The sequence below is a fragment of the Sphaeramia orbicularis genome, chromosome 16 (genome assembly GCF_902148855.1).
Source record: "Sphaeramia orbicularis chromosome 16, fSphaOr1.1, whole genome shotgun sequence".
Lineage (NCBI taxonomy): Eukaryota > Metazoa > Chordata > Actinopteri > Kurtiformes > Apogonidae > Sphaeramia > Sphaeramia orbicularis.
In genome coordinates this window covers 32464679-32489240 of record NC_043972.1, presented here as the reverse complement: position 1 = coordinate 32489240, position 24562 = coordinate 32464679, and the positions used below count along the sequence as shown (strand labels likewise).

The following is a 24562-nucleotide window of genomic DNA, read 5'->3' as shown; positions in this document are numbered from 1 at the left end:
AGCAAGGACGCAGTAAGGGAGTCTGTCATTCAGTCTCTGTAAAGCCAAACACTCTGAGATACCTGGAGCCCAACGGATAAAGTGTTCACTGCATGTGCATCTCTGCTCCAGAGCTGAAAACACAGAGTGATTGGGATTTGCTTTGGCTAGAGAGAGACAAGAGACTCACCTGCAGTGAACAAGCAGTACATACACTAATTTCTGCGCTCTTTCATAGCATATAGGAGTAGAGTGAGATCAGAGACTGGATTCCTGCTGTTTTGTGAGGTGAACAGCCAGAAGAGGGTAAACGGATGATGTGGGACTGTGGCCTGAGGTACATGTTCTCTGTGTCCCCTGCACTGCAGCAGGGGAATATGTGCATCCTTCATGACAAGGAGGACCTGTCCAGACTGGAGATGGTCCAGAGACTGGCTAAGGATGGCTGCCGTTTCCTGCAGAACCAAAGCAAGGGCCCAGAGAGGACAAGTGAGGTGAGATACACAACACTGCAGCAGCCAAAACAAGCTGACTTTTTAATGATTTTTCAAGAACTTAAGCTATAACTGTGCAGACTGTATAGAACCAGAGCCTCTGTGTGAACTGCTGCACTCTTTAAGTATATTTTCATTGCTACTGAAAATATATTTGGCTCCAAGAAACATCAGTCAAGCTACTTCCCGCACAGTGCTCTTTATGTCATTATAAACAGTCGTCTCTTAGCATAATAGTGTTAAGTGTACGTGCCTGCTTTACTTTACTGTTTTAATGTGTGCCATACTACTGTTGTATGGGCATTTTACTCAAGTGTCCTTCACTGCATTCCCTGCGGTGGAACACTGATGTGGATTTGTTCCATTCCACTCCACTTGTACAATGTTGCTGCTTTTTATGATAATGAATATTTTTATTTAGATTGTGAACAGTTTTTAGTTCTGTGCATGTTCAGTATTATGAGATGTTCATATACGGGTTGATTTTCAAACTGTTACTATATAAATGGAGAGTTAATACAACATTGGCTTCTTTAATAAAAGGTGATTATAGGTGTGTTTATACTGTCAATCAGGTAGTCGGATATTGAATTTCCATATTAGAGATACAACATTCAAAATTTGGACCATTTCATTAGCTAATTTATACAAACAAAGAAAAAACACAAGTTGCAGAAAATTTCACAGGCATTTTCAGACAGAAAGGATGTTAAGTCTATGATTAACTGCAGATAATTACCGATTGTGTTTTGGATTCTGTCAGATTCATCATCTGTGTTCATATTTAGTGGAGGGGAGATAGCTGCAGAAGAAATGCACACATTTTTTGTGTTTTTTCGCCATCATTTCAACTCCTGCAGTTTTAACACAAGTACATATGTTGTACAAACTGTACCTCTCGACTTTATTGTTGAGTTTTTGATATGCATACTACTGCTAAAAAATGGACAGTTTATTTTGATTTTTGTATAATTGTCATGAAATGGACAGAGTTTATTTTTGTTCTTGATATGGGTATTATTACTGCTACGAAAGGGACAGAGTTTATTTTGATGTGAAATGCTCTTGCAAAATGGACAGAGTCTATCCTTGATAGGTATAGCATTTTTGTGCTTTGTGCTTTGTCAGAATTTAGTCTGCTAGGCGTAGGATTTTTGAGTTATTTATGGGATCTGACATAGGAACTTAGGATAGGTAGAAGGATGGGATAAGGGGGCGGGAGATTATAAATTAAACTTCATCCCGCTCCTTTTCGAATGTTTTCCCTTCTTTTTATACAAATCTTTTTGTGGTTTGGTTTTAATGTTATATTCAAAATAAACAAACAAACAAACAAAGTTCTGTATTCATATATGCAGAGGATTTACGTAAGTGATAATAATGTCATAATCATCATACAGTACATGGAAACATCACTGGACATAAAGCGGTATTTATGTCACATATTGCATTTCTGTATGAGATTATCAAACAGATACTAAAAATACATTCAGAATGCGCTTAGGCTCCACCAGTATGGCCTGTGTTGTTTCCTGACATTTTCCTGTGACGTTACTTAAAAGAAAACTATATACACAGTACTTAAAAGTCAAGCACTCTTTGCAAACATTACTGAAACATTACATCACCTGTCATTTTGCTGCATAAGAGTCGTCTGATTGGCCGACCTTGTGGCGGGCTCAGCTTTTCCCTTCCTGCCAGCTGTATCTGTGTACCACACAACAATGGCAGGAAGAGTTGACGCAAGTGGACTGGGCCGACCACCATGCCAGTACATTGTATGGTTAAAGGGTGGATTCCAGTGCAGAGTGTCTTTGACCTTTTCTTCCAGTATTAGACTACAGTGCCTTATCTGTTATTGAATATAACGACCTTTAGTCTGACAATGTCATCAAATGTTATCTGTGTACTAACAGTTACATCTTTTATTTGAGTGAAGTGCATTGTGCCATATTTCTCTTTGACTGAGTTTTGCATTCAAAATATGGAGAAAAAAAAGTATATGGCATTTGTGTAATCCGCATGATAATGGCCTGATATTATGACCTTTTATTTAATACTTGACATTATCTAGAAATATCAAGATTATCTGAGATTATCTAGGAGTGTGTCTAGATTATAGAACGGTTTACACTAATCCAATGATGCTACAATGCACATTTTACATGTGACTCGTATGAATATCTAACCCCAGACATCATGGAGCTTAGAAATCAGTTAAATCCCAGCTGATGGAAACAGGGACACTTAATATACAGGAGGCTGCTCAGCTGTGAAAACATGTCAAAGATTCTGAGGTGGAAAGATTGGGAATGTTATGCAATATCTTGTAATCTTTAAAAAATGCTTATTTATGTCATAGATATGCTGGTTTGTTGTGAAAACATACCAGTTTTGTGTGTAATTGTTCACCAGCATCAGTTGTTTATGGATTTTGTCTCTAGTGCTGCTCTTTTAACATTTTCTGGATAAATAAATAGTGGTATGTGGTCACTCTCTTTACAGCCTACATAACTTGATCTATCTAAATCCTAATTCATCTCTTTCTCAGTTTTACACCTAATATGTATACACTCTTACAGTGTCCAGACCCTTCACATAAAAACATAAATATGTTGCATCTCTATCAGAGTCTTTCCTTTTTCTATTCCTTTAAGGGAAAAGCGGACCAAATCTGCACCATGTCAGTACTGACACCTTCCAGCGCCCTTTGAATGTTCCATACCATACATGCCAAACCTTTTGTAGCAGCAGAGAAAGTGTCCCTCCAGCTGGGGAATGCATCTGGGACTAAACACTTGCAGGGGTTTGATAAGTACTGTTTACTATTTAGCTGTCCGTGTCCATGTTGGGAGGACTCCAGCGGTAGCTCCTGACTTGAGGTCACCTTTAGGCTAGGATAAGAAATGCACAACTGAGGATCTGTGTCTCCAAAATCCAAATCCGCTTTTGTTGACAGTGGGGGGGCATGGTGGTTAACCAAAAAGCCCAGAGTGCACTGAGTGATGCCCGGCAGCAGCAGAGGCATGATCAATAATTCATTGAGAGGAAAGGTCTGTCTACTGTTTGACCTAATACTGGTACACTGAGACATGTGTACCTCTAATAGGACAAACTAACTAAATTTAGCTTGCTTTGCTAACGTGCAGAATGAGACCTAAAGAGTATAGTTTTGGTTTTGTCCCTGTGGCTTTTATTGTTGGTTTTTGTGCTCTGACCTTTGGTGTGTGTCATGTCTTGATAAATCTCACTAATGTTTCTATCCAAAAACTGCAGGAAGCTAATCAGCGCAACCTTCCCTTTCTGGGAATTTTTCTGGTTTGTTGCTTTTCATCACACCCCTGACCTAACGTCATACTGAAGGTCTTGTGACAGGATAAGACGGCCTGTAATTGTACAGGATACACCCTGTGTTATATAAAAGTGATTGTGTGCATGTATTTATGTGCGCTGAGATGCACAAAAGGAATGAATTTGTGATATGCCAGTTGTTTTTACCAGACATGTAAACTTTGCTTAGAGTCATGAAGATACTGCCAGCAAACATTGCCATTAATGGTCTTTTCTGAAGCTTTGATCTCTGCTGTTTATAGATATGACTGTCCATCTGTGTAATGTTAATACTAGAAAAACAGCCCACCCAGAAATGAATACCATCATATGTCTTGTGTATTTGATACTTCATAATATTCTTGTGTTTGGATGTTGTGTTAAGCAAGTTTTTTATGTTTTTGTGCTATAGTGTAGTATAGTGTATATATGTTGCAGTACATAAACATGCACACAATCTCTGAAATGTGTTAATGTGCCAGGAAGTCACGGTTAACTGAAGAGCTTTAGATGTTTCTCTCTGCAAAAGGCAATTAGGGCTTAAAAATGCAACCGCTTTCAGCCTGTCTGCCTGGCTAATAGCATGTACAGAGGCTTGTGCTGCATTGACTGATAGCTGAGGAGAGGGGAGGTAAAAGGGGGGGGGGGGGTTGCTGATGCAGGATGCGTGTGTGCGTGCACCACAGAGTAAACTCCTCATTAAGACCAATATCTCTGATCCAAACCCATCACTGTCAAATATTAGCCAGCCTCTGTTTTGTTCATCACTGATGCTGTAAAGAGTCATTTTGTTGAAAATGGAAGGTTAAAAAGTTCACGAATAAACCACTGAAAAAGGCCATATTTACATAAAGGTAAATATGTGACATGGATAGAAAAAATACATACATTGAACACTTCTTTGTTTCCAATGTCAGAGTAGTGTGTAGAAAATTGGCTCCGTCATTGACTGTCTCAGTTGCTTACATCCATGATAACAGCTTGGTTTCTATTTTCTGCAAATATCCTCATGATTACTCCAGAGTGTCTCAGTTCTGATCACGTTCTTCTCTACAGTGGCTACCCTGTACTGTACTGTACTATACTGGGAACCATTAGCTTAGAAACCTAGTCTGCTAACATCAACAAGCAACCGTCCCTCAGCACAACGCAGACTCTACAAACTTCATGTACGCGTCCAAGAATATGTGAATGTTACATTGTACCTTTAAATCCATCAGTGACTATTACATCTGACCAGTTATGATCATCAAATTTCAGCATCTACTTAGCTTACATGTTTAGCGTTGTTAGTACTCTAAATTACAACTTTTTTTACAGGATCTACTTCAGGCATGACTAGGCATGGTGTCTTAGTGTGGGGTTTAAGGGAGGAGATGATTAAGGTGATTAAGCATCTTGGAGCTTTGAGAGATTATTACCATGGTGATTTTATAACAAGAGACACAGACAAAGACAGGAAGAGAGAGAGAGTGGATGTTTCTTGGCAATATAAGGATACATTTATCATTCATAGCACCTCATGATGGTCATAAGACTAGGACCTACTGTACCATGTGAGTTCAAATCTAAATTAAACCGTGCACCACTAAACCATCGCAGTTATGTGGAATTTAACCATTTGATGACTTGAAAACCTCACCCGTAGTTTAATACCCTCCACATACGGATTGAGTAATTAAAATATGTATGAGTCTTTGGTGTTAATCTCTGAATGGGCTGCACCGATAAGAGCTGAATAATGATATATGGAAATTCTCTTTCATTTACAGTGCTGGCTTTGACTGAGTATTATAATGGAAATCAGCGGTGATTTATGTGAGTGGGAGAAAATACAGGGGAATCTCCTTGGTGATAACATACTCCCCCCCTCTCCCTCCCTCCCTCCCTCTCTCTCTCTCCAGCCACAGAGTGACGAGGCAGTCCGCATGTGTCTGAGAGAGAGGGGCCACGATGTGCTTGTTCTCCAGAGAGTGTCGTCAGAGCGGCCAGCCCTCTCTGCATCAGTGAGGGGAGGGGGGAGACAGGAGGCAAGGAATGGGAGGTAAGCCTCTTCACTCCCCTCCTTCCCAGATTCCCTCCCTCTCTCTCTCTCTCTCTCTCTCTCTCTCTCTCTCTCTTTTTCTCACTATCTGTTTCACTCCCTGCCCTCTCCCTGTCATCATTCTCCTCCGTCTCTCTGGATCACACACTCACTCAGGCATGCTTACATCACAGCTCCCTTCACATAAATGACTATATTAAAATCATATTAGTGAGCAGCATGGTACTGTGAGCCGGAGCCCCGTTACCTTCCTCATTCTGGAGCTTTTCCAGCCGTGACAGTGTGGGAATACCTCGGTCTGCTTGAGGGAGAGACAGCAGTGGACTCAGGGCTGAAGAGAGCTGCAGGTGGATGGATGGATGGATAGATGGGTAAAGGGGGCATGCAGTAGTAACCACGGCAACGTTGCCGGCATAAGGGCAAGTGGACTCTGCAAGGATGGGCTCTCGACCGCAGCCCCAGAACCTGCGGCAGGAGGAGGGCAGGCTGCTGCACGCCGCCTTGGTGGAGCAGGAGGAGGACGAGGATGACGAGGAGGGCTCCGAGGAGAGCAGCAGTGACAGCACCAGCCGGGCAGAGCCGATGACAATGCCCACCTTTGACGTCCCCTACTTTCGATACATAGACGAAGAAGGGACAGAGGGAGAGGAGGAGTGGAGCAGCAGCCGATCTCTGTCCTCTATCGAAGAGGACTCATCCGCTGACTCTGTTGTGTCCGACAGGTATGTGGTGGTATCGGGGACCCCAGAGAAGATCCTGGAGCATTTGCTGAATGACCTGACACTGGATGAGGATCAGGGGACTACACAAGGAAAAGAGTCAGGTCAGTATTCACACTTTAACCCCTCCATCGGTGTCCTGTTGACCATAATGCCCTTCCTCACCACAATGAAATTTTGCAGTTGGTGCATGAAAACAGAACAACTTTATGAGTGTTATTAAAGTGGTCCGTGTTTTTATGTTTGTGAAAGACTGCTAAGACAACTGATGAAGCTTTCAGGTAACAGCGAAAGCAAAAGGAAAAATAACTGCCTTTACTTTCCATTTTACTTTCTCTAGCTCATACTGGGGCTGGGACGGCAGCACTTTTACTGGGCTAATCATGTGCTATCATTCCCTCAATGGCACTGATTTTAAAGTTTATTCTTTTAGACTGAGATGAAGGTTGCTCGCATTTTTTATGTCAGTGGTGCAATGTACAGATGGTGTGGTGTTCAGTCCAAGTTAACAATGACAACATATCAACACATTCTCTCTCATTCCAGCAGGTACATGACAATATGACACTGTTGCCAAGGCAAAAGAAATTCTCTGTTGCTGAAACTGGAAAGATGATGATGAGAATTGATGATTGAGAGCGGCGGCACGGTCAGACAAGGAGAGGAGGCACACAAGAGAGAGAGAGGGAATGCTATGAAGGGGAAACAGTGAGTAGTGAAGGGAGAGATAGAAAAATGCAGATTTTGCCTGGGAGATGGAGGTGGTCACAGATGATCTGTCATCAGCATGGAGTCCAGCTAAGCAGATCATTACTCATTCTGATGAGGAAGTAAATGAAATTGATTTAATTGTGCTCTCAGGAGACGTGAATGTAGTTGCAAAATGGTTACGTTGCATGTTTAAAGGCAGTATTATATTGGTATTACTGAATATTCAATTGGGATTGACCCAAATTAGTCATTTTTTGTAATTGTTGCGCTTTTTAAACAATCTGAACCTAGCTAATATCCTCTGAGGTTTATAGGAAAAGGCTTGTTGATGATCATTCTCCATTAGCTCACATGGCACTGACAGTATCGAAGTGATCCTCCACAGGGAGCTGGGTACCAGAGCATGATGCTGAGTGATGTCCCAGGGTCAAAGAGCTTAAGACCTGAGGAGGGCAAAGGAATGAACTGAAGCCTGAACAGCAATTGATCTGAAGTCAGTGATATTTAATAATGTGACGCCTGTTGGCCTTGGCTCTCTGTGTGAATACTGAAGCAGTGTATTTCAAGTGATGTTGCTGAATCGCCCTTGGAGGTTCAGCTTACCAGAAGGATAACCGTATGAGATCCTTGAATTCATCAGAAAGCGATTTATTTGAGCATCCACCAGGCTGCCATGTCTGGCTCACAAAGAAGTCATGATGCTGTGGCGGTGCATCAACATGAGTGATGATTGCAGCAGATTATTGATGTTGTGTTTATGACTTACATGCAGCGCAGCACATTACAAAGCCAGTTTTATGTTATCACGGTAGGTTTCCATCTCTTCTGAGCACACATCATTAAGAATGCAGGGAGGCTTTCTGTCTTTCTGCAAGAGATGGCACTTTTCTGAAAGCACCAAAGGCATGTTTGAGGAAAAGCAGATGTGCACCACTGCTGTAATACATGCAGATCTCTGATATGTTAGGATGTTCTTCTGTATGCAGACATTATCAGCAGCATTCACAAATGTTCAGTGTTGCCTTCTTTCCTGTGCCCAATCTGTGAATGTAACTATTGATTCTTGCTCTGCACAGATTCACGGTGCAAGCTGCCAGATCCTAAAAACATGTAAAGAAACATTTGTGTCCTTAATGAAAAGGCTCTTCTAGCTTTTTCAGTGTTGCATCATGTGGGGGGATACACTTGGAATAATTTCTAAACAGACTAATAGTGATTTAAGGTTTTTCACACCAACACAGTGGCTTTTTATGGTGACTGAACCAATAAGTGACACATTAGCGTGCTTATTTCAAAGACTGCATAGATCAATTTTACAAGCACTTACTGAAATGTAAAAGGGATTGGCAGGTTGATTGATTTCACAGTGAATTGACAAACTGGATGGATTCATCCACCCAGCATTTTCATCTAAATAGGAAACTAAATTTGTTTTGATTTGAGTGTCTCAATACAGCCAGATGGGTTTCACTAAACTCATGTTTTTTTTAAGTTACTGAAACTGCTCCTGTGCTAAATTGTTTGGATTCTATCTTTTCTCTGTAGGACATTCCCTGCAATTTTGCTGTGTTACCAATAAAAACTCAAAAACTAGACTTAAGGTCTTAAAAAAAATTAAATATTTATTCTGTTTTCCAACTTCAAAAAACTTGCAGAGTGTACAGCCCGGGGAGCACTGTATGTGCTGTTACGCATGAGAAAGTGCTTCAGCTGACATAGCTTGGAGAAGACACACAAACAGCAGTGCAGTGAGTGAGTTGTGTACAGTGAGTGTGTGAGTGCTACAGTACAGTATGTAGGCGGATGATGTGGTGGTTTCAGGCTTTGTATGAAGGTGTGTTACTGTATTCTTTATGTGAGCTACATGTGTATGAGTGTGTAAACTCTCATAAGCAGTGAGCGATGCAGCTGGTCTGTACGGATTAACATAATGATGTCAGGGAGTCGTGAGGACCAGAACGCACACAAAGGCCCCGGGAGGCCAGTGTGAAATTAAAAGGGAGAATTTACAATTCTGGGTGTGAGACACGCTTACAGAAGAGTTGACAGGAGGTTTGCTCTAATAGGATTTGTAAAGCTTTTCCTTGGAACTGGGCATCATGTCTGAGCGTAAATGCCCTTTTCTTTTTGTGTCATAGAAATATATACAGAGCTTGGCAAAAAAAAAAAAAGCCCCACATTCTAATATTTCATTGGGCCACCTTTAGCTTTCATTATACACATTCGCCACAGTGTTATCCAATTTCAGAACATTTATTTGAATTATGTGTTTTGGACAGATAATGTTGCGGAACCTAGACCTGACAAACTGAATCAACCCCAGACCATTACACTGCCCCCACAGGGTTGTACTGTAGACGCTAGGCATGATGGGTAATCAATTCATCCATCACACTGGAACAGGGTCAGTCTAGACTCATCAGATCACATGACCTTTTTCACTGAAACACAGTCCAGTCTTCATGCTCTCTATCAAACTGATGGTTGTTTAATAAATGAGAAGCTACTCACTGCATCATTTAGAGTTAAAGGGGTCATATTTTGCTAAACCCACTTTTATTAGTCTTTGGTACATTTGTTTGTGTATTTGGGGACCCTAATAGTTCAAAAAGTTTGAATTCCAGGTGCAGTAAAGCACCCTTTATATTTATTTTGGCAAAAATCTAGTGGATTTCTATAACCCGTTTTAATGCCTTCTTAATTTGTTACGTCTTTAACTAGTTACGTCACAACATTTGCACATATAACGTCAAGACTTCCGACGAACATTTCTCCGAGTACGACATAATTGTTTGTCAGCAGCAGCAGTCGTAGTCCATACTGAAAATATATCCGAACTTGGAGCTGATTACCTAAAATGTTCAGTCGTTGATTGCATTAATGAACACAAGTGGCTGAACAGGACAGAGCAGCACAGCCAACAACCTGGAGGGGATGGGATGAAAAGTGGCTCATTTGCATTTAAAGGGCCAGCGCTCAAAACGACCTTCCGGTGTTATTACTCAGAAATAGGGTTGAAGATGGACCTGTGGAGTTTAATTAATGAGGAATTCAGACCCAAGCATAGCATTTACAGTTTATGTAGACCACAGGGAGATGTTTTAAAATGCATAATTCCATTTAAAAAAAGCAAAATATCACTCCTTTAAAGAACGTATTTATCACTGCAGTAATTATCGAATGGAAGGCTCATCTATTTACTTAGTTAAATCTATGTGGAGAGAGATTTCAGTTTTGAAGCTCCTTTTAATGTCCTGTAAAAGTTTCTCTGTTTTCCTTTGTAGTTTTATAGGAAGCTGTAGAAATCCAATGATGCAATAATTGTAACCCAGTTCTTTTCCACTTCATGATATTGGGGTTTGTCAACTCAAGCTCTCAAGTCGAATCAGCCAATCCCTTTGACCAGCTTTGGTTTAATCCATTTACAGAAACACTTAACCATGTGTAACCTTGGGATACAGTAGGATACAGTGGCAGAAAATATTGCATGCAAACACATTAGGCTGATGGCAAAGCAATATCAGATTGCTTTTCCGTGAGTGGGATAATTTCAATGAAAACATAGACTTCATCAGAGGTCACCGCGAGTCAACTGACACATTAACATTATTGGCTTATCTTCGCAGATACAGCCGTCGATGGCAAATGTGTGAGATTGAAGATAAAGCTACTAAAGACTTGTCTGATCTTGTCTGAGCAGGATTCAGCTGAGGAATCCTCACAGTTATTATCTGAGAACAGCCATGAAGAATAATGTGATACTAAAGGCCAGTGCTCCCCTTATTGCTATATTAAGATGCACAAAAAAAAATAGTATCTGAGTGAGCGTCACAGGTCTACTGTATGTTTATGTATGAATGTGGAGCTCCGAAAACATTAATCTTACATTTGTCAAGGTCAGTGGTGTACATGCCCTCTAGCAATCTGGAACATAGAATGAACTTAATGAGGCTGTGTACATATATACCGAATATATATATATGATCAGAACTTTTCCACCAGGGAAATTTTTAGGTTTTTATTATAAATGCATGTAAGATGTAACAGTAACTTTACTATATGTTTATACAGTGATAATGTTTTTTTTTTTCACAGATACTCTACTGGATGACTTTCTCCTGACCTACCCAGTGTTCATGTCAACCAGTGATTTATGTCAAGCCTTGCTGGGACAATATCCTTGAATAGTGATTTTGCGCAGTTATGTTTTTGCATTCAGTAGGTTACTTTAATGATAATGTAATGTTCTAATGATTAATGTGTGTAATGTTTGAATGTTTTCATTTAATAGGAACAAATACAGGTAACATAGTTTTCCATCCCTGTCCCTATTTGCACTTTTCAGTACACAGTCCAAATAATATTCTAAATAATCCTCCTCCATGAAACCACAATTTATCACAAATACAGAAGTGAAAATGAAATATAGTAGCACAATTAGCTTTAGCTCTCCGCTATGACAGGTGTTATATCTTTTACAAGTGGACTTTTGTGGAAGCTGTAGACCACACTATGATCTAAAAGTGTTATTTTATCACACTGGTGTTTTAACCTCCGCACTTCTGTAAGATATCATATGGTGTGAATAGATCTTGCTCTCCGTCTGTGCTGAAGCCTTAACTCAATCTCACCTATTGCACCAAGCGATACAGAGGAAAAGAAGACAGGAAAGAGGCATTGGAGAGGAAACAAAAAGTCCTGCACCTGGTGTCACAGTGGATGGCCCTCTGCAAAGACTTCCTAAAGGAAGACGAACACGTCAAACTGTTCATGAAGGTAGGAAACGCACAAAGAAGAGGACAAATGTTGGGTGTAAGGGGAACATATGGGGTGTGACGGTAGAAATGAAAATGGATATTTCCGTGCAGGCTTTGTATCGTTATGTGTTGGAAGATCTTTATGAGCACCCGGCCCTGGAGAAGGATGTGAGGGAGCTGCAGGAAATCTATCAGCTGCATCGCAGAAAGTGAGTGGTGAAATAAAGTTAAGTTGTTGGGGTGTGCACAAGAACAAGTCCATTCTGGAAAGAAGCAATGACACTAGTTGATCTCAGAAAATAAAGAAAGAGCTTCTTCTTCTACTTTTTCTTCTTCTGTGCTTGCTGCCTTTATTTAGCCTCAGCCAAACATCAATGAATCCATTCAGACGTTGAAAAGTAATTGCAGTGTTCTGTGGTGTACTGCACAGAAATATGAAGGTCACACAGCGTTTTATGTTGAATCTCCAAACTGAGGAAAGGCAGGGAGTTTGAGAATTAATGAAAAGCTGTCATGAATCCCACATTAACTTTCATCATGTTGTCATGAGAAAATGGAGTAAACAACCCAGTAGTTGTATGCATTTTTACTCAAGTGTAAAGCAGTTTTGCACCAGCCCATCTTTAGGCATATTGAAAAACAGATGACACACTGCAAAAATCAAAATCTTACCAAGTGTATTTTTCTCAATTGTAGTTAAAATATCTCATCACACTAACTCAAAAAGTTCTGGATGGATTTTGATGAAATTTTCAAGAAATGTTGATACTGGCACAAGGAACAAATGATTAAATTTTGGTGTGTGCGTGTGTGTATGTGTGTGTGTGTGGGGGGGTGGCGTTGTTTGTCTGCCTATCAGCAAGATCACTCAAAAAGTTATGGAAGGATTTTGATGAAATTTTCTGGAAATGTTGATACTGGTACAAGGAACAAATGATGTGTGTGTGTGTGTGTGTGTGTGTGTGTGTGGGGGGGGGGGGGGGGGGGGGGGGGGGCTGATCTGCCTTGGCAGAGTGCTTTTCTACCTTTAAGTGTGATGAGATATTTTGACTAGAAATGAGAAAAATACACTTGGTAAGATTTTGATTTTTGCTGTGTATACTTGAATGATTCCTTTTGTGGATATCATACAAAGTTAATTAACCTAGTTAGACCCTTTTACTAATTTGAGATCCACATAACTTTAGTAGAAAATTTTCATTTATTATTATAGTATTGTAATGGAATATTTTTAGAGTATGTCTGCACCACACACTAAAGCATGGGTTCAATCCTAACTAAATAAGATCTTGTTATTGCTGTTTATCTAAAGATGTTTTCAAGTTATTATTAGATTTTTGTATTGGACAAAGACAGTATTTGTCCAAATGGTGTTCTGAAACTGTGTGTGTGTGTGTTTGTCCTGAGCACTAAAAGCACTGCACTGAAAGATGATCTGTCGCTTGGCTTCATTTGTTGATTTTGGTAGAAAAGCCACTACATTGCATGTTGATGTTACACTGCAAACAGCCCTCAGTCACTAGACAAACCGCCACACCCAGGTTCGACCACAGCCTCCAATCACAGCTTGTCCCAGGGGATGCTGCAACCTGCCGCCCTGTAGAAGAACTGGTGTAGATAATCCAAACCAACCCTCCCATCATTTGTCCTTGCCTTATTCATGTTAATACCCTGGGAGGGAGACTAGCAGCAGCCACTCCTTAGAGGGGGGTGCTGTTGTGGTGGGTGTTGCTACCTGACATACTCCACTATTTATGAGCTTTTCACAATCGAGCTCATCCTGGGGGAGGACAATCTGCTACTGAGTGAAAAGCCAAAAGATGTCATTTCTTACAAAATAAAAGCAGCAGACTTTAGCTCCCAACAGCTTCAACAGCCCAGGTCATATGTTTTAGAAAAGTTAGAAGCCACTTTTCCTACGCTACCTCGTCAAGTGGCGGGGGTAACAGATTGGATTTGCTTACATGCTCTGTTTTGAGACGACAGGAGGATTCAGGTTTTTCATTAGTGTGGGATTGCTGGCGGTCAGTGAGACGGGATCCCTTAGGGCAGGCTTTGTGCCAACACGCCTATTGTGATGCAGAGCCCAGGAAAAGCTGAGGGATGATAATGGACACGAGTGCCATCCATCATGCTCATGGGGCCTAACTGATGAGAAAAGGGTGATTAAATGAAAGGATCAGATTGGAAGGTCGAAAATCTACAAAGCACTCTAATCTTGCCTTGAGCTTACATAATAGACTGGACGCAGAAGACAAGTATATACTTTGATTATAGACTGTGCATATGGTTATTTTCATACTAGACATGTCAGGCTTTTAAGGACAAAAGTACAGCTTCTATCTTTAAACTTTACTGATGCATTTCTTGTTGTTTTACAGCGCCGTTGATGAATATTCTCCTCACAGAAAGGTATGTTTAAAGATGTTTTGTGTCCTTTCTTTACATATTGACAGTATTTTTCTAGGCAGTCGCATCACCTCTATGGCTTGGGTGTTATTGGGCTATTGTGTCCACATTTCCTGCCAAAGACATTGCTCTGTACTTACCTAGAAATTCCCAATGTTCTCAGGCAGTATGAATGTGTGCCAAAATATATGCATTTCCCCTCTCTTAGAGCAAACTTTTCCACCAATTGAGTCTGAAAGAGAACGGACTGCAGCCCAGAGTCACACAGAGGGAGACCAAGGAAGGTAAGTTGTAAAACGAGGCGTTCGTAACACATTCCTCTCATCATACGCTGTTACTAAAGTTGTTCAGAGGACATTCAGTCTGAACTGTAGAACAATGGGAGTCGTTCCAGGGAATGGATAGTGTCTGGAAATGCAAATTCCTCAGTCATGATGACATGTGAATTCCATTTGCCTTCTTAGGATCAGTTTTTGCCCCTTTTCACAGTTGCCTCCAAGTGGTATCCAGCCGTACATCGTGTTGTATTTTCTGCTATTGTTTTAAGATAACCCTTGCTGAGGTCTGTGCCCCTGGATAATTCACGGCTCTCACTTTGCACTGATTTCAGCTTAACTACTTTCTATCAAACACATATTCCCTGCTGACCATTTGACCGTCATAGAGTTGACCGTTGAGCGGCTCCACTGGAACAGTTGTGGGTCACTTCATTTGTCTTGCTTAGGGCACCTCAACCATTAGACAGAGCCCTGGTAAATTCTTTTCTTCCTGCTGCTTCTCAGTTTGTGCCAACTTGCATTTCAAGCTGACAAATCAGCAGTGTTCGACCACATGCTGTGTAGGTTTTCCTTTTAACCAGAAGCGACAGCAGGTGATTTATTGATTTGTTTTGCTTTGAGTGCAGTAGTGTGCTGAAGGAAAACCTGCTGGATTGAAAACAAACTAAAAATGCCATTGTTGTGCAGAATAGTGTGCAGAATACTCTTTTTGATAGTCAAACTGTACCATAATATAATATCCTGTCTTTTGCAGTGCTGTGTCATGTGTATATTTCTATGGACTCATACCTGAGTATGAGAGCCCACGCTGGGGTTGTAGCGCAGGAGCTGCTGCAGGCAGTGGCAGAAAGGATGGATGTCCCCCAGGGGGAACTGGTACTGGTGGCCATCACTTACCCTGGAGGTAAATGCAATGAACATCTCAGTCAACAAAGAGCAACAACATTATTCGTAAATGTCACCTTGGACACAAGGTCTAATATTTTTAACTGTAAACTACTGCAGTTGTATTATGTTGGACAAGAATTTTACATGGTAGACTACGAAAATAGGACCAAGGGTCCTGTAGTCCAACGGCATATTTAAAGACATTAATAGACATTCGTTTCGACATTTGATTACTCAAGGTCAAAGGTCATGGCACCAAATGAAAGCCCATATGTGACTTCCTATCTATTGCCAATACTAATTATATCAATATCTCCAACTGTTTTCAAGTTATAGCACTTTGAAATGTGTCCTATCATAAACCAATGAGGATTTTTAAAAATTCAAAAATCAATATTTCCCAATTCTTTGTACAAACTACGCCAAAGATTATCCCAAAGATGTTCCACAACAAATATTAAGTCATTCTGACTGACCGTTTTGTAGAAGAAGATTCTTGAAAAAATGTTTATGGACGGATGGACGGACAGACGACAACTGATACCAATAGTCCATCGGACCCTTCGGGCTGTTGGACTAAAAAACATTGATTTTATTACTTATTAGGTTACATTTAACAATGCTGAAAATGTATATAAGTGATAAAAAGTATTTTAATAACATCATCAAAATAATGTAACTTATTACATTTGATTATGTTATACATTTGAAATGTCCGAAACTGTCTGAACATGCTTTGAAAAAGTGTTTCAAGATGAAAGAAATATGCAAAGCAGCAGAATGAGATATTTATTTAATACTGATGTTATACTGGGCATATACAGTGTTTAAATTCCCTTTGTAATCAACATTTTCCACTTGAATTACAAATTTCTTCTTAAGAAATGTAATGGTTTACATTTGGATTTTTTTTTGGTGATTTATTTATCGTTACTTTCCAAAACTACTCAAAATGCACAGAAATCACAGTTTTGGTACACTAACCACAGACATGAATAATTGAGATTACAGTCAAAGAATTGGTTCACATATCTCTCCAGTGACAGGAGTTACAAGGGACAAGCATTAAATGTAAAATTATTCTGTGTTATCAGTGACTGAAGTGACTGGCTCCCTCAGAGTGGAGCCTGGCACTGGGGGTCGTTTATCTACCTACTGATAGCTGCTTTCATGCTGCCTGACAGATTTTTAATGGTGTTCTGCTGTTTGCAATATGTTTTTTACCCCTGCAGGTCGGCTTCTCCTTCAGCCTCAGGACAGAGTTTTCTCTGATTCATCACGACCGGTGGGGAGGTTGCATGTGTGCAGGAAGGACCTGGGCGAAGTCCTGGTAAGAATTTTATTTTATTTATTTATTTATTTATTTACCATTTTAAGCCATATTTGTTGTAAAAGTGCCCCCCCCCCCATTTCAACAAGAAAAACACAAAATATGTAATACCCCCCCCCCCCCAAAAAAAAAAAAAAGTGCAGAGGATTATTTGTGTTGACGTTATTACAGCCTTATATATGCCAATTATTTATAACACCATTGTGTGTTGATCCAGCACCAGTTTTTCACACACACAAAAACACACACAACGTGTTTTCTCAAACACATTCATGGCACTTCTCTAACTCAATACCAACACATCCAGGCCATTAAAGATGAAATTGTGTATTTCATTGTCATGTAGTAATCAGGATCAGAGCAGGAGAGCACCACTAAAACCTCTATGTAAAAGACCTCTGGGGGTCAAACATGTCAATTCATGTAAAATTCAAATTATTCAATTTTCAACCCAGAAGCTCAGATGGGGAAGGTATCATATTAGTAGGTTGATATCATGTTATATGATGCCTAAATCGAAGTAGATCCAAAAAATGAAGTTAGTTAGATTAGAAGTATTTGTGTCAGTTTTGGTCCGTAAATGTACAAGTGTATGTAAAATGGTCAAAAACATCAATATTTGGACATTGTCATTCCATATGCATTAAAACGACATAACAATTTTTGACAATTAAGCTTGAAATGTGGAAAAAATGTGATATAAGATGAGATATATCTACTGTTATTGAAAAATAATTTTACTTTTGTCTCTAATGCACAGTCAGAAGGATTACAAAAGTGAACATGTAAGTGCTGATCTTCTAAGTATTATTGTTTCCTTTTGTTTAAATTTGCTCAGAATCCATTCACAGACAACTCTGAGCTGCAACAGAGGACGGCGCACATGCTCAGTTTAAACACATGGGACGTTGCTGTCGCTCTCACCAACTTTGACTGGGCCATCTTTGACTCGATACATGAGGTTTGTCTGTCAACATGAGCTCTGATGCATCATTTTAGGCCTGTTTGTCCCAACTAACAAGTGCGCTTCTCTATATTTTTACAGCAAGAACTGGTGTATTTCACCTTCAGCCGCCATGCTAACAGTAGCCACACTGTGACGTTAGAGCTGCTGCTCAAGCGCTGCAATGAAGTGCAGCTGTGGGTGATGACTGAGGTGTTGTTGTGCCCAACACTCTGCAAAAGGGTCCAACTCATCAAGAAGTTCATCAAGATCGCAGCCCAGTTAGTAGCACTGGTTACACTCAGTATTTTGGTAATGGTGAATCTTGGTGATTGTGTTTACATGGATAATAATCAAAATACAAATGAGACTAACCAGATCAGAGGGAATTATCAGAAAGATGGTTTAAGCTTTGATAATCTTTTCAATATGAAAATATTAGCTGCTTTTCTATTTCTGCATAAGTCATCTCTAAAAATGCTAAATGAATTTGTAAAATATCAAAGTACAAGTATGTAAGATTGTGGATTAATGAGAAGCTAGCTTGAAAATATATGAAAGTGTAAATGACAGAAAGAGAAAAGTGGTTTCTTTTATAGCAGGGGAGTCAAACATGCTGCCTATGGGCCAAAATCGACCCATCAAAGGGTCCAATTAGGCCCATGGGATGACTGTGTCAAATGCAAAAATTACACTGAAGATAAAGCCCAATTGCATCTCAAGTGGGTCAACCCAGTAGAATAATAATAAAATTAAATTAAATTAAAAAAACAAAATTACATGAAAATGTTTACATCTAGAAACTACCCTTTCACACAATAACCTGAACAACCATGTACAACCTGAAATGTCTTGAGAAACGTAAGTGCAATTTGACAATATGCTGCCTGTTACCACGTGTTTGTGTCTTTGTAGATCCACTGTGATCTGTAAGTTATAATGTACATGTGTAAATGATAAACTGAGGCAGAATATTGTGAAAATTGCACTTATTTTTCTTAAGAAATTTCAGGTTGTTCATGTTATTCACATTTTTTAAAAGGATAGTTTGTAGATGTAAAAAACTGATACTTTTTCGGTCTAAAACATAGACAAACGTATAGAGTTGACATCATCTATAGGTTATTATGTTATTATTTTACTGGTCCAAACCACTTAAGATCAGTTTCGGCTGCAAGTGGCCCCTGAACTAAAATGACTTTGACACCCCTGTTTTATAGGAATAAAACACTGCTTTGATGGAGGATGATTACAGAGACAACCTTTTGATCAGTTTTAGATTACTGTGATGTTTTATGTATGCATGCTTCAGATGCATCTCTTAAACTACTTCATGATACTTGTCACTCAGATGTATGATTTAACACCGGTGATAACTAGATTTATCATCTTTTTGAACTGTATGTCAGTATATTATGAGAGCAAACAAACATAATGATTATAATAACAATTTCTGACCTACATGGAAGTAATATTAGGTCACATGATGAGTTTCTGCCTCAAATAGAACAAAACAAAACTAGCCTGTGGCTGATACTTAAAAACAAATATGACTGTTGTGGTGCTTAGAAGGCGAAAGGGTTATTATAATAATTTCCTCAGGACGTGTTGGTCCATCATGTTCATCTTCATTAAAAGCTGAAAAACATCTTTGTCTCCTGATATACAGTACTGTGCAAAAGTCCTAGGCCAACATTAGGTTTGTTGGTTTAGTAAAGTTCGACTGACCACACGTGCATTTCTCAGTTTCTGTATTAAGATATAATCTAGATATATGTGAAGTATGTACAGAAGTAAAAACAAAAGCTTCAAAGAATGAAGAAGCTTCTATAAACCAAAGTGGTAGTATTTAGTGTGACTTCCCTGTGCACTTCACATGTCTTTTTAAGTAAGTAAAGTTTATTTATAAAGCACTTTTCAAAGAAGGAATTGACAAAGTGCTTTACAGTAAAAAAAAAAAAAAAAAAAAAAAGAATTAATATACGTAGACAAACAGACACAGGACAGGCATAAAAACATAAAAGCAAATTGTCATAAAACCCACATCTAACTAAAAGCCTGTCTAATCAACAAGGTCTTCAGCTGCTTTTTAAGAGACTCAGAATTTAAAGTGCGAAGTGACGGTGGCAATTCACTCCACAGTCTGGGGGCTGAAAGGCTTGAAAGGCTGGATCCCCTTTAGTTTTGAAGTGGGTGTGGGGGATGACCAGCTACCACTGGTTCTGATGCTTTAACCCATTTGTTCAGACAATATGAGATTGACTGCATGAATGTTCTGATGTTTTACGCCAGGTTTCATTCAACACGTCAGATGTGTCTAACTGTTTATGCTGCTTCATGTCATGGGGTCAGGGGTCACACTAAATAGACTTTTTAACCTTTAGAACCCATTTAGTTCAGTTTTTTGTGTTTTTTTTTTAAGGCTGTGCAGACATTCCCTGTATTTTCTTGTATCTGAAGAAAAAAAGAATGAGAAATAAATATGCATGTTCATTTCAACCCTGTGTAAACAACAAAGCTACAGGTGGCCTAAGACTTTTCCACAGTACATCTGTATATCCAGATGAGCGGATGCATTACTTGCATGTAACCTGCACATGTCAAAAAGTTCCATTCTGAGTTAATGCTTGGAGCACGTATACGCACACTTTACTGTATCAGCATCTACTGTATGTTAACACTTAACTCGGTTATGGATGAATTATGAGAACATTAATGAAGATTTGTTTTTTTCCTGAGTGTTTTTATACTTTTTTACGCATGAAAAAAAGAAAAAAAAATTATGAACCTATTTTTCATGGAGTGACAACAATGTTCACTTAGCTGGACACCATTCGTTCAATTTTAGAAGCAAAGAAACATGTATTTACGGATATACTGTGTGAAAATTATTAAATAAAAACATGTTTAATGCTGCTATTCTGATGTTTTCTCACATTTTAACAACCTTTTTGTTTAAAAAACCCCCAAAAGTGTTAATTACAGTCTAATAACAATTGGCAATTTTTTTTTTTTTTTTTTTTTTTTTTTACAGTCAAACATATTAGTGCAAACCAGGTTTATCTAGAACAGCAAATTTACAGTAACGGTATGAATTACAGTGTATGGGATGATGCATAAGTGTCCTCTGTGTTGGCCGATGTGGAGCTAAAACAACAAAATCCATGAATATACGAGAGAACACCTTTGAACAGCTGTCCACTGTAGTGACCACTATGCATGAAAGGGTTAAACTGAAATGACTTCAGTCAGGTTGAAGAAATACAGTACAATCCATGTAACCACAGTCACTGTTGGACAAAACAATAGGTCAGATTGATTTGAGTGATGTGTTTAAAAATGCATGGGAAAGCTGCCCCCTCCAGTGGCAAGTCAATAAACTGCATCTAATTTCATGCCCCTCTGCTGATACCAAAGAACTAACTGAACTGTGTGTGCTCTGGTCTTTTACAGCTGTAAAGCTCAGAGGAACCTCAACTGTTTCTTTGCCATTATAATGGGCCTGAACACAGCAGCTGTGAGCCGCCTCACCCAGACATGGGAGGTACTGATCTGATTTGTAATACTTTAATACCTTTTATAACTATACTTACTGTATCTGAACATATTGTGTTCTGTTTTTGTCTGCAGAAAATTCCAGGGAAATTCAAAAAGCTGTTTTCAGAGCTTGAGACAATTACAGTAAGTCATAAAATGTCAGTTACATAGGAAATAATCGAAAAACTGTCAACGTTTATCCTCTAAATGGAAAAAAATGTGATAACATTAGCATATTTCTGTGCATAGGAGGTGGAATGAACAGATGTATTTAATTTCTGAAGATCACACAGAGCATCAGGCGTTTTAGATGATCATTAGTCCCTGATGCAGACATAAATCAGCCCTAACAAAGCGTGCATGCACAGGCTCAGACACTCACCCCCTGAGGATTAAGCTCATTCGTTCTGAAAATGTCTTCACAGGATCCCTCTCTGAACCACAAGGCCTACAGGGACTCCTTCAAGAAGATGAAGGCGCCAAAGATCCCCTTTCTTCCTCTGCTACTGAAAGGTGCGCTCATTACACAGTCACATCAATACCCCAGAAGTAAAAGAGGAGAGTACGGCACGCTGTAATTATCAGATAGAAACAAACAAAATGTTTCATTAACACAGTGTTTGTCTCCTTCAGATATTACATTTATTCATGAAGGCAACAAGACTTTCCACGATAACCTGGTCAATTTTGAAAAGCTGGTAAGTCCGTGAACCTTTAAACAGCGGTGACAAAAAGAATCTACTGAGCTAGCATGTTTAATAAGCTTTGAGATCGTAATTCTATCAATACATTTAGATAATTCAGGTAAAACTCAGATGTGTCTTATTCGGATGTTCCGAGTGAATGTGAAAACACATCGATTCACCATTAAAACCTGTGTAATTTGACAAATATACACTTGTTTGTACGTTAAGTTAATTATATATTTTGCTGAAAATACCACTTTTGCTTCAGTTTCCTCTTTTTCTGATAGTATAACCTTTTATGTACATCTCCATGGTCCGTAAATTTCAAGTATCGTAAAATACCTGCTTTTCACTGATAAATACAGTAAATAATGTTAGAATAAAGAACCAGTCACCTGGAAAAGACATAATGTGGAGAAAAATGGACTTTGAAGTTGCTACAAAAGAACACCGCGCAAACTTGTGCTAATGTTGTGTTCAATGACATCTGTTTTGTGTTTCAGCACATGATCGCAGACACGGTGCGGCTCATTCGACAGTGTCAGAAAGATCACATGGGTCAGTATTCACATTATTCAAAAACATGTCCTTGATAAGTTTAAATTAAGGTCTGTATATTGTTGAAAATTCACAAAAAGTGTATTTGTTCTACTTCTATCATCAACAGTATATATCTGATTCTATTTATCCTGTAAATATAAGATGAAATTCTGAATAATGATATTTATTTATTTCATAATTATTTATTTGTCCTATAAACATTACTAATAGGAAGTCAATTGGATTTGTGTTTTTGGATAGACTGTTTGGCTGGTCTCAGTGACCAACTTTATCAGCTGTGCAAGCAATTAAATATTTTTCATCATGTAAAAACATCTCTTTGCATGTTTATGCTACTTTTTTCAGAATTAATTTAAATAGTGGTTGTACAGCTCCTAGTTCAGTGAATTAAGAAAAGTTGTGAGCTGGTTTGGTGCAAATGCATTTGTACAACAGTAAATTTTAACAAAAAAATAAAACACTTAAAACATAAACACATGTAATCAACCAGCTCAGGTCAAATTTTTACTTGTAAAACTTGTTTGATATGTAAACATTTATTTCTTCAGGAAACGGCATCACTCAGAAGAGCAGCTCCGAGGTGCGAGCCTACATCGATTACCTTCATATCATCGACAATCAGCAGACTCTGTTCGAACTGTCTCACCGGCTGGAGCCTCGTGCTTAGAGAGCAGCTCTTCCTGTTCTTCCCGCTCTGTCAGCCAGGCCACCAGATCGCCAAGGTCCAATCTATCACTGTCGCGTCTACTGCATCTCTCAGGACTCACGTCAGCAGTCGGAGGATGCTGCACGCTCCCGGCCAGGCCACCGAAGGGAGCCGCCTAATCAGGAGAGTGTCTCCACAAACGAGGAAAGGCAGCCAGAGATAACCAAGGTTAAATACAAGCATTATTGCACAGCTCCTGCAGTACAAAGACGGACACTGACACTCATTCAAAGCACCAAAAAAATCCAGGAGCAGCCGGCTGCAGAGCCAGTAGTTCCACTCTGACGTACTTTGTGTTTTGGCACAAACAGTGGCTAAAGCTGCACTATTTGATGTGAGGCGTCAGCATGTCAACATGCACATCGACAGCAGGGTCAGGCTCATTTAAATTCAGAGGCCACATACAACACAATGTGATATCAAGTGGACCGCACCAGTAAAATAATAACATAAAAACCCATAAATAATAATAATAATAACTAAAAGTAAAATTACATCATGAAAATGTGAACAACCATGTACAATCTGAAATTTCTTAAGAAAAATCAGTGCAATTTCAACAGTATTATGTCTGAGCTTATTAACTCAACTGACAGATCACAGTGGATCTACAAATGCAGAAAACATTTAGAAACCAGCATACATGAGAGGCACTTTTCAGATTCACATTTGTTCAGGTTATGAACATTTTATTTTGAAAGGATAGCTTGTATATGTAAATATTTTCATCATGTAATTTAACTTTTTTTCACATTAAACCAAGAAAGTTATTCTGCTATTATTTCATTTGAGATCACATTGGGCTGTTTGTGGCCCCTGAACTAAAATCAGTTTGACACTCCTTGACATTTAATATCTTCAGTGTAGTTTTTGCACTTGCATATTCATCCTGCAGGCTGGACTGAACCCTTTGGTGGGCCAATTGTTTGCTCTTCAGATTTAGTTATTACCTTTTTTCCCTCTAAGTAGTGTTTTGGTCTGACAGAAGCCCAACAGCGCCCCTATGTGGAGATAAATCAAACTGCACTGGTGATGCAAACAAACCACCGGGTTATGTTCAGTGTTGACAAATCAGGCAGTTATGATACATTTTTTGTATTTTGTCTCATTAAACTGAATCTAGATGGAAATACTGCAAATGATTGTCAAATTTCAAGTTTATTTTCATATCTGTTTCCATTGCAGAAGAC

The 24562-nt window shown here is 39.2% G+C and overlaps 1 protein-coding gene across 1 annotated transcript; it reads left to right on the top strand.

Moving 5' to 3' along the window:
- The first annotated feature begins 293 nt into the window (after positions 1-293).
- On the top strand, positions 294-23797 carry LOC115435717 (rap guanine nucleotide exchange factor 5-like). The gene is made up of 18 exons (XM_030158314.1): positions 294-473; positions 5708-5847; positions 6570-6670; positions 11373-11451; positions 11909-12053; positions 12146-12243; positions 14416-14446; positions 14652-14727; positions 15476-15625; positions 16842-16939; positions 17778-17900; positions 17985-18163; positions 21336-21426; positions 21513-21563; positions 21845-21932; positions 22053-22117; positions 22609-22663; positions 23215-23797. The coding sequence occupies exons 1-18, from the start codon at positions 294-296 to the stop codon at positions 23331-23333; spliced, it is 1869 nt and encodes a 622-aa protein (XP_030014174.1). The 3' UTR covers positions 23334-23797.
- Positions 23798-24562: the final 765 nt, after the last annotated feature.